The sequence below is a fragment of the Alosa sapidissima genome, chromosome 3 (assembly GCF_018492685.1).
Source record: "Alosa sapidissima isolate fAloSap1 chromosome 3, fAloSap1.pri, whole genome shotgun sequence".
Lineage (NCBI taxonomy): Eukaryota > Metazoa > Chordata > Actinopteri > Clupeiformes > Clupeidae > Alosa > Alosa sapidissima.
This window is the reverse complement of record NC_055959.1, coordinates 40,648,131-40,663,130: the sequence shown is the minus strand read 5'-3', so window position 1 is coordinate 40,663,130 and position 15,000 is coordinate 40,648,131. Positions and strand designations below refer to the sequence as shown.

The 15,000-nt window shown below is 41.6% G+C and overlaps 1 protein-coding gene across 3 annotated transcripts in view; it reads right to left on the bottom strand.

Annotated features, from left to right (window-relative positions):
• The window catches only part of LOC121706062, a 17,497-nt gene that overhangs the window by 1,760 nt on the left and 737 nt on the right, over positions 1 to 15,000 (bottom strand). The window contains exons 1-6 of one of the 3 annotated variants that reach the window (XM_042087506.1): positions 14,794 to 15,000; positions 13,787 to 13,873; positions 12,715 to 12,786; positions 9,845 to 9,913; positions 8,863 to 8,934; positions 1 to 31 (exon numbers count right to left, since the gene is read on the bottom strand). The exon at positions 1 to 31 is cut by the window's left edge and continues 15 nt beyond it; the exon at positions 14,794 to 15,000 is cut by the window's right edge and continues 22 nt beyond it. In XM_042087506.1, the coding sequence (XP_041943440.1) occupies positions 1 to 31; positions 8,863 to 8,934; positions 9,845 to 9,913; positions 12,715 to 12,786; positions 13,787 to 13,870 (328 nt within the window). In that variant the 5' untranslated portion in view covers positions 13,871 to 13,873; positions 14,794 to 15,000. The remainder of the gene's footprint in view (positions 32 to 8,862; positions 8,935 to 9,844; positions 9,914 to 12,714; positions 12,787 to 13,786; positions 13,874 to 14,793) is intronic. The other 2 variants (XM_042087505.1, XM_042087507.1) reach the window with 2 other exon arrangements.

Sequence of the window (15,000 nt, the reverse complement as noted above, 5' to 3'; positions counted from 1 at the left end):
GAGTGGTCTCAACAGGTCGCCTTGCTCTCTTCTGCAATAAAGAGGACAGCTCAATAAAAATCTTTACATTGTAATTCAACTTAGGCCTTTGTCACAACAATCATTCAACTTCATCCTCTAATCATGTAACAGCCATTTATCTTTACTTCTATCTATCCACCTATGCATCCATCCATCCATCTACAGTATCTCACAAAAGTGAATAACTTTCACAAAATAACTCTGCATATAGCCATTCATGTCTAAACAGCTGGCAACAAAAGTGAGTACACCTCACAGTGAACATGTCCTAATTGTGCCCAAACTGTCAATATTTTGTGTGAGCAGCATTATGATGTACTGCCTTAATCCTTATGGGCTTGAAATCACCAGAGCTGCACAGGTTTCAACTGGAATCCTATCCCACTCCTCCATGATGACATCATAGAGCTGGTGGATGTTAGACACCTTGCTCTACTCCACCTTCCGCATGAGAATGAGCCACAGGCGCTCAAATGGGTGTGGTACTAAGCCAGTCCATCACCTTTATCTTCAGCTTCCTCAACAAGGCAGTTGTCATCTTGGAGGTGTGTTTAGGGTCATCATCATGCTGTAAAACTGCCATGCCATGCATGCGGCCCAGTTTCCGAGGAGAGGTGGTCATGCTCTGCTTGGAACTCATGTTTCCCTCTATGAACCACAACTCCCCAGTGCCAGCAGCACTCATGCAGCCCTAGATGCCACCACCACCATGCTTGACTTTAGACAAGAGACCGTTGTCTTGGTGTTCCTCACCAGGGTGCTGCCACACACACTTGACATCATCTGAGCCAAACAAGTTGATCTTGGTCTTGTGTGCAGAAGACAAGCGGATTACTGGAACCATGTCCTGTGGTCTGATGAGACCAAGATAAACTTGCTCAGATGATGTCTAGTGTGTGTGGCAGCACCTTGGTGAGGAACACCAAGACAACGGTCTCTTGCCTAAAGTCAAGCATGGTGGTGGTGGCATCATATCTAGGGCTGCATGAGTGCTGCTGGCACTGGGGAGTTGTGGTTCATAGAGGGAAACATGAGTTCCAAGCAGAGCATGACCACCTCTCCTCGGAAACTGGGCCGCATGCATGGCATGGCCGTTTTACACATGATGATGACCCTAAACACACCTCCAAGATGACAACTGTCTTGCTGAGGAAGCTGAAGATAAAGGTGATGGACTGGCCTAATACCTACACCCATTTGAGCGCCTGTGGCTCATCCTCAAGTCGAAGGTGGAGGAGAGCAAGGTGTCTAACATCCACCAGCTCTGTGATGTCATCATGGAGGAGTGGGATAGGATTCCAGTAGAAACCTGTGCAGCTCTGGTGATTTCAAGCCCATAGGGGTTAAGGCAGTACATCATAATAGTGCTCACACAAAATATTGACAGTTTGGGCACAATTAGGACATGTTCGCTGTGAGGTGTGCTCACTTTTGTTGCCAGCTGTTTAGACATGAATGGCTATATGCAGAGTTATTTTGTGAAAGTTATTCACTTTTGTGAGATACTGTAGATGGATGGATGGATGCATGCATAGGTGGATAGATAGAAGTAAAGATAAATGGCTGTTACATGATTAGAGGATGAAGTTGAATGATTGTTGTGACAAAGGCCTAAGTTCAATTATGTTGAGTTCACATCCAACCTACAAGTCTGATAGGATCTAGTGTGTACATACGCCTACGGATGTATCTGTGTGTAGATACTTTACAAAACACATTCACAGTAATCAGTAGGGGTGGGCGATATGGACAAATAATAATATCTCGATATTTTGGTGATTTTGACGATAACGATAATTAGTCGATACCCTTTAAAAAACTGTTTTTAAAAGTCCAAGTTACTTTACAGCTCATTATTTATGAATAGCATCATTACAATAATAACCAATAATCTAACCTGTGACTTTTCTAACCAAACCAATGCATTGTCACTCTATGACACATTTCCAATTCTGCCCCCACTTGTGTGTGTGGCAATGACATGGTCTAGCCAGCTACATTACAGAGGATAGATAGGCCTGACCGTTTCCCAAGAGAAAGTCTGAAGCTGAAGTTCCTTTCAAACTTTTACTTAGGTTTCACTGTAAAACTAAGCAGACCTTTCAGAATAGAAACTAATGCATTAGCTTAAGGCTAATGTATATGAGAAATCCCATAGAGATGCTAACGTTAGCATAATCGCTAAAAGTTGATATTTAGAGCGAACTTTAGTCCATTTACAAAAAGGTAACATAAGAAGATATCTTTTGCAACTGACTATTAAAATACTCAAAGGCTAGCCTAATGTTTACATATAATACCGTGACTAACTCATCAATGCCACTTGAACAAAGTAGCAGCACAAAATAAACATTAGGCCTGCGTATGACAACGTGGACCACTAGCAATCACGTGACTTGCTCTGCTGCAGCCAAGGGCTTCTCTCGCATACACCTCCTGGCTTAGTGAATGTATGGGGGTTCAATGCGTGATTTAAAGTAATTTAAATACTCGATAATGTCAATTTGCACATTGTTAAAACAGCAATCACGATATTATCGCAGACGATATATCGCCCACCCCTAGTAATCAGTGTGTGTAGCAGTCAGGTGTAGCAGTCAGGTATGTAGCACCAACACCTGACTGTTACATACACTGATGACTGTCAATGTGTGTTGTAAAGTATCTAGACGCCGTCCTCACAAAACCTACACCTGACTGTTACATACACTGATGACTGTCAATGTGTGTTGTAAAGTATCTAGACACCGTCCTCACAAAACCTACACCTGACTGTTTTTATACACTGATGACTGTCAATGTGTGTTGTAAAGTATCTAGACGCCGTCCTCACAAAACCTACACCTGACTGTTACATACACTGATGACTGTCAATGTGTGTTGTAAAGTATCTAGACACCGTCCTCACAAAACCTACACCTGACTGTTTTTATACACTGATGACTGTCAATGTGTGTTGTAAAGTATCTAGACGCAGTCCTCACAAAACCTACAAATTAACATTTAGCCATTTTTCAATTTTTAGCCAAAAAACACACTTATGTTGTTCCGATCAGCATGAAATCAGACTATGTTGAACAACGAGAGATTACAAACAATCCGGGCTCAGTTTGGAGTCGGTGGATTATTCCCAGTAGGAGGTAAATGGTTTGAAACGTACAGGGTTTCCCCGTTCTGGTGCGATAATGCTGCATGCTAGAGGGACAGGAACAAGATGCACGGCACCGCCTTGAGGCCCCCGAAAAATGTTCCAAAGGAGGGATCTCTGAGACACCCACAAAAAAAAAAACACAATGGAAAAACTTCAAAAAAGTTGACCTCTCCCACTTCAGAGGAAGAGTTGTGGGTGGTAGCATCGAGCTAGGAGGCTGAAATTCAAGTCAGACCTTTTGCACATGGCCTACATGGAGAGTGCCAAGTTTAATCTCTCTAGCTGTAAAGCAAAGTGTTGTGTCTGCAAAAAATTCCTTTTTGACGAATTAAACTAGCATCCATATCTCGCTGTTTGTGGCACGACAGCTACGCATACGTGTGTTTGAGGATAATATAGTAGTCGGGTAGCAATGTAGCAGTCAGGTATGTAGCACCAACACCTGACTGTTACATACACTGATGACTGTCAATGTGTGTTGTAAAGTATCTAGACGCCGTCCTCACAAAACCTACACCTGACTGTTACATACACTGATGACTGTCAATGTGTGTTGTAAAGTATCTAGACGCCGTCCTCACAAAACCAACACCTGACTGTTACATACACTGATGACTGTCAATGTGTTTGTAAAGTACCTAGACGCCGTCCTCACAAAACCTACACCTGACTGTTATATACACTGATGACTGTCAATGTGTGTTGTAAAGTATCTAGACGCCGTCCTCACAAAACCTACACCTGACTGTTATATACACTGATGACTGTCACTGTGTGTTGTAAAGTATCTAGACGCTGTCTTCACAACACACATTGACAGTCCACAGTGTGTGTAACAGTAAGATGTAGGTGCTGTGTGGACAACGTATAGATACTGTACAACACATATTGACAGTCGTCAGTGTGTAGCAGTCAGATGAAGTTGTTAGGAAGACAGCGTGTAGATACTTTAGGGTCCGTGTCCACCAAAGAAGCTATTTATACAGAGAGCGCTCAAAAACTCATTTTCTGAGCACTTCGTTCTAGTCTTTACTGTTGCTAGGTTGCCAAAACTGTCTGTCAGCACGTCATTTCTAGAATGTTGCGTAATGCGAACTAACTAGTCACCTAGCTAACGGAAAAGGCAGCAATCATTCAGGACTCAGCTGATCAAATGACCTCGACAGACAAAACGAGTTCACGTGGGATTTCAGTGAAGTCCATCCCTCTAGGAAATTACTGTTTACACTTTGTTTAATGTGGACTTTTTATATTTATTTTTATATTTGACTGGGCTGAAGGAAGTTTTCCCCTGCAACTCACCAGACAGTGTTGACTATGCATGTCCTGCATCTTCCTCGATTTTAATTGGCTAGGAAGGCTAGTATCTAGACGCGGTCCTCACAAAACCTACAAATTAACATTTAGCCATTTTTAAATTTTTAGCCAAAAAACACACTTATGTTGTTCCGATCAGCATGAAATCAGACTATGTTGAACAACGAGAGATTACAAACAATCCGGGCTCAGTTTGGAGTCGGTGGATTATTCCCAGTAGGAGGTAAATGGTTTGAAACGTACAGGGTTTCCCCGTTCTGGTGCGATAATGCTGCATGCTAGAGGGACAGGAACAAGATGCACGGCACCGCCTTGAGGCCCCCGAAAAATGTTCCAAAGGAGGGATCTCTGAGACACCCACAAAAAAAAAACACAATGGAAAAACTTCAAAAAAGTTGACCTCTCCCACTTCAGAGGTAGAGTTGTGGGTGGTAGCATCGAGCTAGGAGGCTGAAATTCAAGTCAGACCTTTTGCACATGGCCTACATGGAGAGTGCCAAGTTTAATCTCTCTAGCTGTAAAGCAAAGTGTTGTGTCTGCAAAAAATTCCTTTTTGACGAATTAAACTAGCATCCATATCTCGCTGTTTGTGGCACGACAGCTACGCATACGTGTGTTTGAGGATAATATAGTAGTCGGGTAGCAATGTAGCAGTCAGGTATGTAGCACCAACACCTGACTGTTACATACACTGATGACTGTCAATGTGTGTTGTAAAGTATCTAGACGCCGTCCTCACAAAACCTACACCTGACTGTTACATACACTGATGACTGTCAATGTGTGTTGTAAAGTATCTAGACGCCGTCCTCACAAAACCAACACCTGACTGTTACATACACTGATGACTGTCAATGTGTTTGTAAAGTATCTAGACGCCGTCCTCACAAAACCTACACCTGACTGTTATATACACTGATGACTGTCACTGTGTGTTGTAAAGTATCTAGACGCTGTCTTCACAACACACATTGACAGTCCACAGTGTGTGTAACAGTAAGATGTAGGTGCTGTGTGGACAACGTATAGATACTGTACAACACATATTGACAGTCGTCAGTGTGTAGCAGTCAGATGAAGTTGTTAGGAAGACAGCGTGTAGATACTTTAGGGTCCGTGTCCACCAAAGAAGCTATTTATACAGAGAGCGCTCAAAAACTCATTTTCTGAGCACTTCGTTCTAGTCTTTACTGTTGCTAGGTTGCCAAAACTGTCTGTCAGCACGTCATTTCTAGAATGTTGCGTAATGCGAACTAACTAGTCACCTAGCTAACGGAAAAGGCAGCAATCATTCAGGACTCAGCTGATCAAATGACCTCGACAGACAAAACGAGTTCACGTGGGATTTCAGTGAAGTCCATCCCTCTAGGAAATTACTGTTTACACTTTGTTTAATGTGGACTTGTTATATTTATTTTTATATTTGACTGGGCTGAAGGAAGTTTTCCCCTGCAACTCACCAGACAGTGTTGACTATGCATGTCCTGCATCTTCCTCGATTTTAATTGGCTAGGAAGGCTAGTATCTAGACGCGGTCCTCACAAAACCTACAAATTAACATTTAGCCATTTTTAAATTTTTAGCCAAAAAACACACTTATGTTGTTCCGATCAGCATGAAATCAGACTATGTTGAACAACGCGAGATTACAAACAATCCGGGCTCAGTTTGGAGTCGGTGGATTATTCCCAGTAGGAGGTAAATGGTTTGAAACGTACAGGGTTTCCCCGTTCTGGTGCGATAATGCTGCATGCTAGAGGGACAGGAACAAGATGCACGGCACCGCCTTGAGGCCCCCGAAAAATGTTCCAAAGGAGGGATCTCTGAGACACCCACAAAAAAAAAACACAATGGAAAAACTTCAAAAAATTTGACCTCTCCCACTTCAGAGGTAGAGTTGTGGGTGGTAGCATCGAGCTAGGAGGCTGAAATTCAAGTCAGACCTTTTGCACATGGCCTACATGGAGAGTGCCAAGTTTAATCTCTCTAGCTGTAAAGCAAAGTGTTGTGTCTGCAAAAAATTCCTTTTTGACGAATTAAACTAGCATCCATATCTCGCTGTTTGTGGCACGACAGCTACGCATACGTGTGTTTGAGGATAATATAGTAGTCGGGTAGCAATGTAGCAGTCAGGTATGTAGCACCAACACCTGACTGTTACATACACTGATGACTGTCAATGTGTGTTGTAAAGTATCTAGACGCCGTCCTCACAAAACCTACACCTGACTGTTACATACACTGATGACTGTCAATGTGTGTTGTAAAGTATCTAGACGCCGTCCTCACAAAACCAACACCTGACTGTTACATACACTGATGACTGTCAATGTGTTTTGTAAAGTATCTAGACGCCGTCCTCACAAAACCTACACCTGACTGTTATATACACTGATGACTGTCAATGTGTGTTGTAAAGTATCTAGACGCCGTCCTCACAAAACCTACACCTGACTGTTATATACACTGATGACTGTCACTGTGTGTTGTAAAGTATCTAGACGCTGTCTTCACAACACACATTGACAGTCCACAGTGTGTGTAACAGTAAGATGTAGGTGCTGTGTGGACAACGTATAGATACTGTACAACACATATTGACAGTCGTCAGTGTGTAGCAGTCAGATGAAGTTGTTAGGAAGACAGCGTGTAGATACTTTAGGGTCCGTGTCCACCAAAGAAGCTATTTATACAGAGAGCGCTCAAAAACTCATTTTCTGAGCACTTCGTTCTAGTCTTTACTGTTGCTAGGTTGCCAAAACTGTCTGTCAGCACGTCATTTCTAGAATGTTGCGTAATGCGAACTAACTAGTCACCTAGCTAACGGAAAAGGCAGCAATCATTCAGGACTCAGCTGATCAAATTACCTCGACAGACAAAACGAGTTCACGTGGGATTTCAGTGAAGTCCATCCCTCTAGGAAATTACTGTTTACACTTTGTTTAATGTGGACTTTTTATATTTATTTTTATATTTGACTGGGCTGAAGGAAGTTTTCCCCTGCAACTCACCAGACAGTGTTGACAATGCATGTCCTGCATCTTCCTCGATTTTAATTGGCTAGGAAGGCTAGTATCTAGACGCTGTCCTCACAAAACCTACAAATTAACATTTAGCCATTTTTCAATTTTTAGCCAAAAAACACACTAATGTTGTTCCGATCAGCATGAAATCAGACTATGTTGAACAACGCGAGATTACAAACAATCCGGGCTCAGTTTGGAGTCGGTGGATTATTCCCAGTAGGAGGTAAATGGTTTGAAACGTACAGGGTTTCCCCGTTCTGGTGCGATAATGCTGCATGCTAGAGGGACAGGAACAAGATGCACGGCACCGCCTTGAGGCCCCCGAAAAATGTTCCAAAGGAGGGATCTCTGAGACACCCACAAAAAAAAAAACACAATGGAAAAACTTCAAAAAAGTTGACCTCTCCCACTTCAGAGGTAGAGTTGTGGGTGGTAGCATCGAGCTAGGAGGCTGAAATTCAAGTCAGACCTTTTGCACATGGCCTACACGGAGAGTGCCAAGTTTAATCTCTCTAGCTGTAAAGCAAAGTGTTGTGTCTGCAAAAAATTCCTTTTTGACGAATTAAACTAGCATCCATATCTTGCTGTTTGTGGCACGACAGCTACGCATACGTGTGTTTGAGGATAATATAGTAGTCGGGTAGCAATGTAGCAGTCAGGTATGTAGCACCAACACCTGACTGTTACATACACTGATGACTGTCAATGTGTGTTGTAAAGTATCTAGACGCCGTCCTCACAAAACCTACACCTGACTGTTACATACACTGATGACTGTCAATGTGTGTTGTAAAGTATCTAGACGCCGTCCTCACAAAACCAACACCTGACTGTTACATACACTGATGACTGTCAATGTGTTTTGTAAAGTATCTAGACGCCGTCCTCACAAAACCTACACCTGACTGTTATATACACTGATGACTGTCAATGTGTGTTGTAAAGTATCTAGACGCCGTCCTCACAAAACCTACACCTGACTGTTATATACACTGATGACTGTCACTGTGTGTTGTAAAGTATCTAGACGCTGTCTTCACAACACACATTGACAGTCCACAGTGTGTGTAACAGTAAGATGTAGCTGCTGTGTGGACAACGTATAGATACTGTACAACACATATTGACAGTCATCAGTGTGTGTAACAGTCCAGTATAGCAGTTAGTGTCAAGCAGTCAGGTATAGCAGTCAGTGTGTAGCAGTCAGGTGAAGGTGTTATTTAGATAGTGTCTACATTCTTCTGAACTGAAGAATTTCTCCATCATTCAGTCTTAACCGTTTCTGACTAAGCAACACCTTCCCTAAATATGTAATCAGCTGTGAAATGTCATATAGTCTCAACTTACCTGTTCAGTGTTGTTGACATCACTCTCTGTTCCTGCTGCATTAGGAACTGGAGGAGCTGCTTCAGTTGAAATCTTGTGTGCAAGGATTAAAAAAAGTTGTCATTTACAAATAAAACAAGTTTGTTAAAGGAACACACCACCGTTTTTCCATACTGAAATATGTTCTTCCCTTATCTTAAACCAGTTGATACATACCTATCTCGTCTTTGTGCATGCACTCAATCGCTCTGGTGCGCGGCGTTATTTTGCTAGCATGTAGCATAGCTCAGAACAGTCTATGGTTTCATTAGGATCCCAAAAGGGGTAAAGTTAGAAGCGACCAAGTGCTTCCACGTTTTCCCTATTTAAATAAGGTTACGTGGGTAGTTACACGACCCAAGTATGGTTATACAAAATAAAACTTGGCGATTATCTAGGCAGATAAAAAGGATAACTATAATGTATGGCGGAATTGCGCTTGGGAGCACTTCAAGGTCAGCGCAATAATGTCATCACTCCTGAAACATGAAGGCACCGTATACCTAGCAGCAAACAGAAGGTATATAGTGCCATCATGTTTCAGGAGTGATGATATTACTGCGCCGACGTCAAAGTGCTCCCAAGTGTTATTCCGCCATACATTATAGTTATACTTTTTATCCGCTTAGAAAATTGCCACGTTTTTATTTTGTGTAACCATACTTGGTCGTGTAACTACTCACGTAACCGTATTTAAATAAGGAAAACGTGGAAGTGCTTGGTCGCTTCTAACTTCACCCCTTTTTTGAAACCATAGACTGTTCTGAGCCATGATACATGCTAGCATAGCTAACTCCGCGCACCAGAGCGATTGAGTGCACGCACAAAGACGAAATAGGTATGGATCAACTGGTTTAAGATCAGGGAAAAACATATCAGTATGGAAAAACGGTGGCGTGTGCCTTTAACATTAAAATTCAGTGGTAACTACATCAGGTTAGAGACACACCCTACAGACATTTACCTTCTCTGTTGAATCCTCTAATGCAAGATTGGCCAAAGAAGTTTGTTGCTGCTCAGTGTCTGAAGTCATCTGTAAAACATAAAGCAAGCATTTTTATGAGGAATCATTTAATGATGGGTGTGTTACAATATAATGTCTGTATGAATTAACATAGCTTTGTGAAAGGGGTTCTGTACTGCAGTACAAGAAAGAGAAGAGAAGACAATGATGTCCATGTTGAGTTCACATCCAACCTACAAGTCTGATAGGATCTAGTGTGTACATACGCCTATGGATGTATCTGTGTGTAGATACTTTACAAAACACATTCACAGTAATCAGTAGGGGTGGGCGATATGGACAAAAAATAATATCTCGATATTTTGGTGATTTTGACGATAACGATAATTAGTCGATATCCTTTAAAAAACTGTTTTTAAAAAAGTCCAAGTTACTTTACAGCTCATTATTTATGAATAGCATCATTACAATAATAACCAATAACCTAACCTGTGACTTTTCTAACCAAACCAATGCATTGTCACTCTATGACACATTTCCAATTCTGCCCCCACTTGTGTGTGTGGCAATGACATGGTCTAGCCAGCTACATTACAGACGATAGATAGGCCTGACCGTTTCCCAAGAGAAAGTCTGAAGCTGAAGTTCCTTTCAAACTTTTACTTAGGTTTCACTGTAAAACTAAGCAGACCTTTCAGAATAGAAACTAATGCATTAGCTTAAGGCTAATGTATATGAGAAATCCCATAGAGATGCTAACGGTTAGCATAATCGCTAAAAATTGATATTTAGAGCGAACTTTAGTCCATTTACAAAAAGGTAAAATAAGAAGATTTCTTTTGCAACTGACTATTAAAATACTCAAAGGCTAGCCTAATGTTTACATATAATACCGTGACTAACTCATCAATGCCACTTGAACAAAGTACCAGCACAAAATAAACATTAGGCTAGCCTTTGACTTAACTAAGTTTAGTCTCCTCAATGTACTATGTTGTGATAAGACCTTAGCAGAGTTAACTTGACTGCAGCAGTTTTGAACAAATTTGCACAGCATGGTCATGATGCTAAGCGGATTTAATAGCAATTTAGCCAGCCATGTTCTATGCAATGCTTCTATGTGGCAACAACAATTCTTCAACAATCGTGAATATTTTGTGTTAAATGCACATGCAGAGGAGGGGCAGCGGGCTCGTTACGAGAGAGAGCGGGCGGGGCAGGGAAAGGCTGCGTGCGTAAAAAGTGCAGCTCAATGAAAGGATTTTATCTTATCTTTAATTTAAATAGTACAACATAGAACATCAATGTGTGACTACCGCTTTTGAGTTTGTGGCGCCCCAGCACAGATTAGTCAACGTATGGGAAACACTGAAGGTGTAAAATTCAAAATATTTGCCAGCACGCGTTTTGGATCTGACAAATCGACGCGCATATTTTGCGTCTACGTATTTTTTGCGTCGAAGTAATCGATTACGTCGACGCGTTGTCCCAGCCCTAATCTAGACGTTGTCCTCACAAAACCTACACCTGACTGTTACATTCACTGCTGACTGTCAATGTGTGTTGCTAAGTATCTAAACGCTGTCCTCACAAAACCTACACCTGACTGTTACATACACTGATGACTGTCAAGGTGTGTTGTAAAGTATCTAGACGCTGTCCTCACAAAACCTACACCTGACTGTTACAGTCACTGATGACTGTCAATGTGTGTTGTAAAGTATCTAGACGCTGTCCTCACAAAACCTACACCTGACTGTTACATACACTGATGACTGTCAATGTGTGTTGTAAAGTATCTAGACACTGTCCTCACAAAACCTACGGATTAACATTTAGCCATTTTTCAATTTTTAGCCAAAAAACACACTTATGTTGTTCCGATCAGCATGAAATCAGACTATGTTGAACAACGCGAGATTACAAACAATCCGGGCTCAGTTTGGAGTCGGTGGATTATTCCCAGTAGGAGGTAAATGGTTTGAAACGTACAGGGTTTCCCCGTTCTGGTGCGATAATGCTGCATGCTAGAGGGACAGAAACAGGATGCACGGCACCGCCTTGAGGCCCCCGAGAAATGTTCCAAAGGAGGGATCTCTGAGACACCCACAAAAAAAAAACACAATGGAAAAACTTCAAAAAAGTTGACCTCTCCCACTTCAGAGGTAGAGTTGTGGGTGGTAGCATCGAGCTAGGAGGCTGAAATTCAAGTCAGACCTTTTGCACATGGCCTACATGGAGAGTGCCAAGTTTAATCTCTCTAGCTGTAAAGCAAAGTGTTGTGTCTGCAAAAAAATCCTTTTTGACGAATTAAACTAGCATCCATATCTCGCTGTTTGTGGCACGACAGCTACGCATACGTGTGTTTGAGGATAATATAGCTGTCGGGTAGCAATGTAGCAGTCAGGTATGTAGCACCAACACCTGACTGTTACATACACTGATGACTGTCAAGGTGTGTTGTAAAGTATCTAGACGCTGTGCTCACAAAACCTACTCCTGACTGTTTCATACACTGATGACTGTCACTGTGTGTTGTAAAGTATCTAGACGCTGTCTTCACAACACACATTGACAGTCCACAGTGTGTGTAACAGTAAGGTGTAGGTGCTGTGTGGACAACGTATAGATACTGTACAACACATATTGACAGTCATCAGTGTGTGTAACAGTCCAGTATAGCAGTTAGTGTCAAGCAGTCAGGTATAGCAGTCAGTGTGTAGCAGTCAGGTGAAGGTGTTATTTAGATAGTATCTACATTTTTCTGAACTGAAGAATTTCTCCATTAATCAGTCTTAACAGTTTCTGACTAAGCAACACCTTCCCTAAATATGTAATCAGCTGTGAAATGTCATACAGTCTCAACTTACCTGTTCAGTGTTGTTGACATCACTCTCTGTTCCTGCTGCATTAGGAACTGGAGGAGCTGCTTCAGTTGAAATCTTGTGTGCATGGATTAAAAAAAGTTGTCATTTACAAATAAAACAAGTTTGTTAAAGGAACACACCACCGTTTTTCCATACTGAAATATGTTCTTCCCTTATCTTAAACCAGTTGATACATACCTATCTCGTCTTTGTGCATGCACTCAATCGCTCTGGTGCGCGGCGTTATTTTGCTAGCATGTAGCATAGCTCAGAACAGTCTATGGTTTCATTAGGATCCCAAAAGGGGTGAAGTTAGAAGCGACCAAGTGCTTCCACGTTTTCCCTATTTAAATAAGGTTACGTGGGTAGTTACACGACCCAAGTATGGTTATACAAAATAAAACTTGGCGATTATCTAGGCAGATAAAAAGGATAACTACAATGTATTTCGGAATTGAGCTTGGGAGCACTTCAAGGTCAGCGCAATAATGTCATCACTCCTGAAACATGAAGGCACCGTATACCTAGCAGCAAACAGAAGGTATATAGTGCCATCATGTTTCAGGAGTGATGATATTACTGCACCGACGTCGAAGTGCTCCCAAGTGTTATTCCGCCATACATTATAGTTATCCTTTTTATCCGCTTAGAAAATTGCCACGTTTTTATTTTGTGTATGTACAGCACTGCAGCATTGGAGGACAGTACACATTGGTCGTAGTGTTATCCGATTGCGTCGAAGCCCGAAATCATTCAGAGTGAACATGGTCTAGTGTTATCCAATTGCGTGCATTGAGTGTTTTTAAATGCATGCTTGTTGCCGCCCCTCGAGTTGGGCCATTAGATTGTTCTTGTTGTTTTACTACTAGATTTACATGGTCAATGCGTCCTATTGTTTAGTCTTGCAATGCTACTGGATAGTAAATGTGTATAAAGATCTGCCCATCTGGCCGTGAACTCACACAACCTGAAGATTTTACCAGAATAAGCAAGTGTGTGTATGTAGATCATGTGTATGTCTCTTTGTGCATGCTGAATTTCCTATGAGATCTTATCTTAAGCCTGTATTACTCACCTTTGTATCTTTCGACAAGGACGAGAAATACTTCGCCTCATTGATGGGTTTTACCACTCTCCTCCGGGACCTTAGAGTTGCCATCTCCTACAACAACCCAAAGATAATGTTTACAACACATATTATTTAGACAGTTCAGTGTTGTCTAATGCAATTTTGATGTGCTCTGTTTTCACTCTCTCAATCACACTGTAGCTCTCATCAAGTGAGAAATTCCTACCATCATAAGATGCTAATTTACATTTGTGAGGATTTCGATATACACATGCATCTACGATAATGACGGAGCAATATTAGCAGCTATATCTGTCACTACCGCTCATGAATGAATCGCGAGTGCTAGACACTAGGCCGCCTACACAGACTGTTTGCTTACAGTTATGAACTGAATAAAATCGCGGAGCTCATCAATGTTACTGATGTCTGCCAAACAGACGCACCTAGACAGTTCACGGTAATTAGGCTATGAGGAGTAGAGTAGGGTAGTGTAGCTTCACAACAAGAACGAAATTGAAGTAGCAAAACTGCAGCAGGAAGAGAGATTTTGTTTGATGTTTGACTCCTGAATGAACATTTATCTCGAGTGCTATACATTTAGGCCGCCTACACACTCACTGTTTACCATGGCCAATCACGTGAAAACCGTCGGATTCCGGGGTGCATCTCTAGTTATAAGAACACGGTGCCCACGAAATTATCAAGTTCACTGCTATCACTCACTAGCCTCCTTTCACACCAACAATTCAATCTGACAATAATATGTCCACAGTCAGGTAGTTAATCCATCAGTCACAAGTCTATCAACCTCAAATAACCACATTTCTGACCATTTTTTAAAAAGCTAGTAATCATATTAATATTTTATTTTTTGCTAAACAGTATGCTAACTAGCTAACAAGCTTCTACATTTGCTAAATGACAACTCGTGCTGAATCTCAGTCACTCATGTGCTTTATATGGATTCAAATAATATTGTATTCAAATAAAATAAACTGTTTGTTCCTTACCCAAACACTGGATAAACGATAAAGCCAAGGCCACGAGCTAATAAGCGAATTAATGCTGGTGCTAGCTCAACACTTTTGCATGTATCTAGAATTTGGCTTCACGTGGGTAATAGCTAATCCTGCTAGTATTTCTAACGTTAATGCTTTTTGAGCAACGTTGCCGGGCAATGATATGACAGGATCCTAACATGCTGATTAGATGATCAC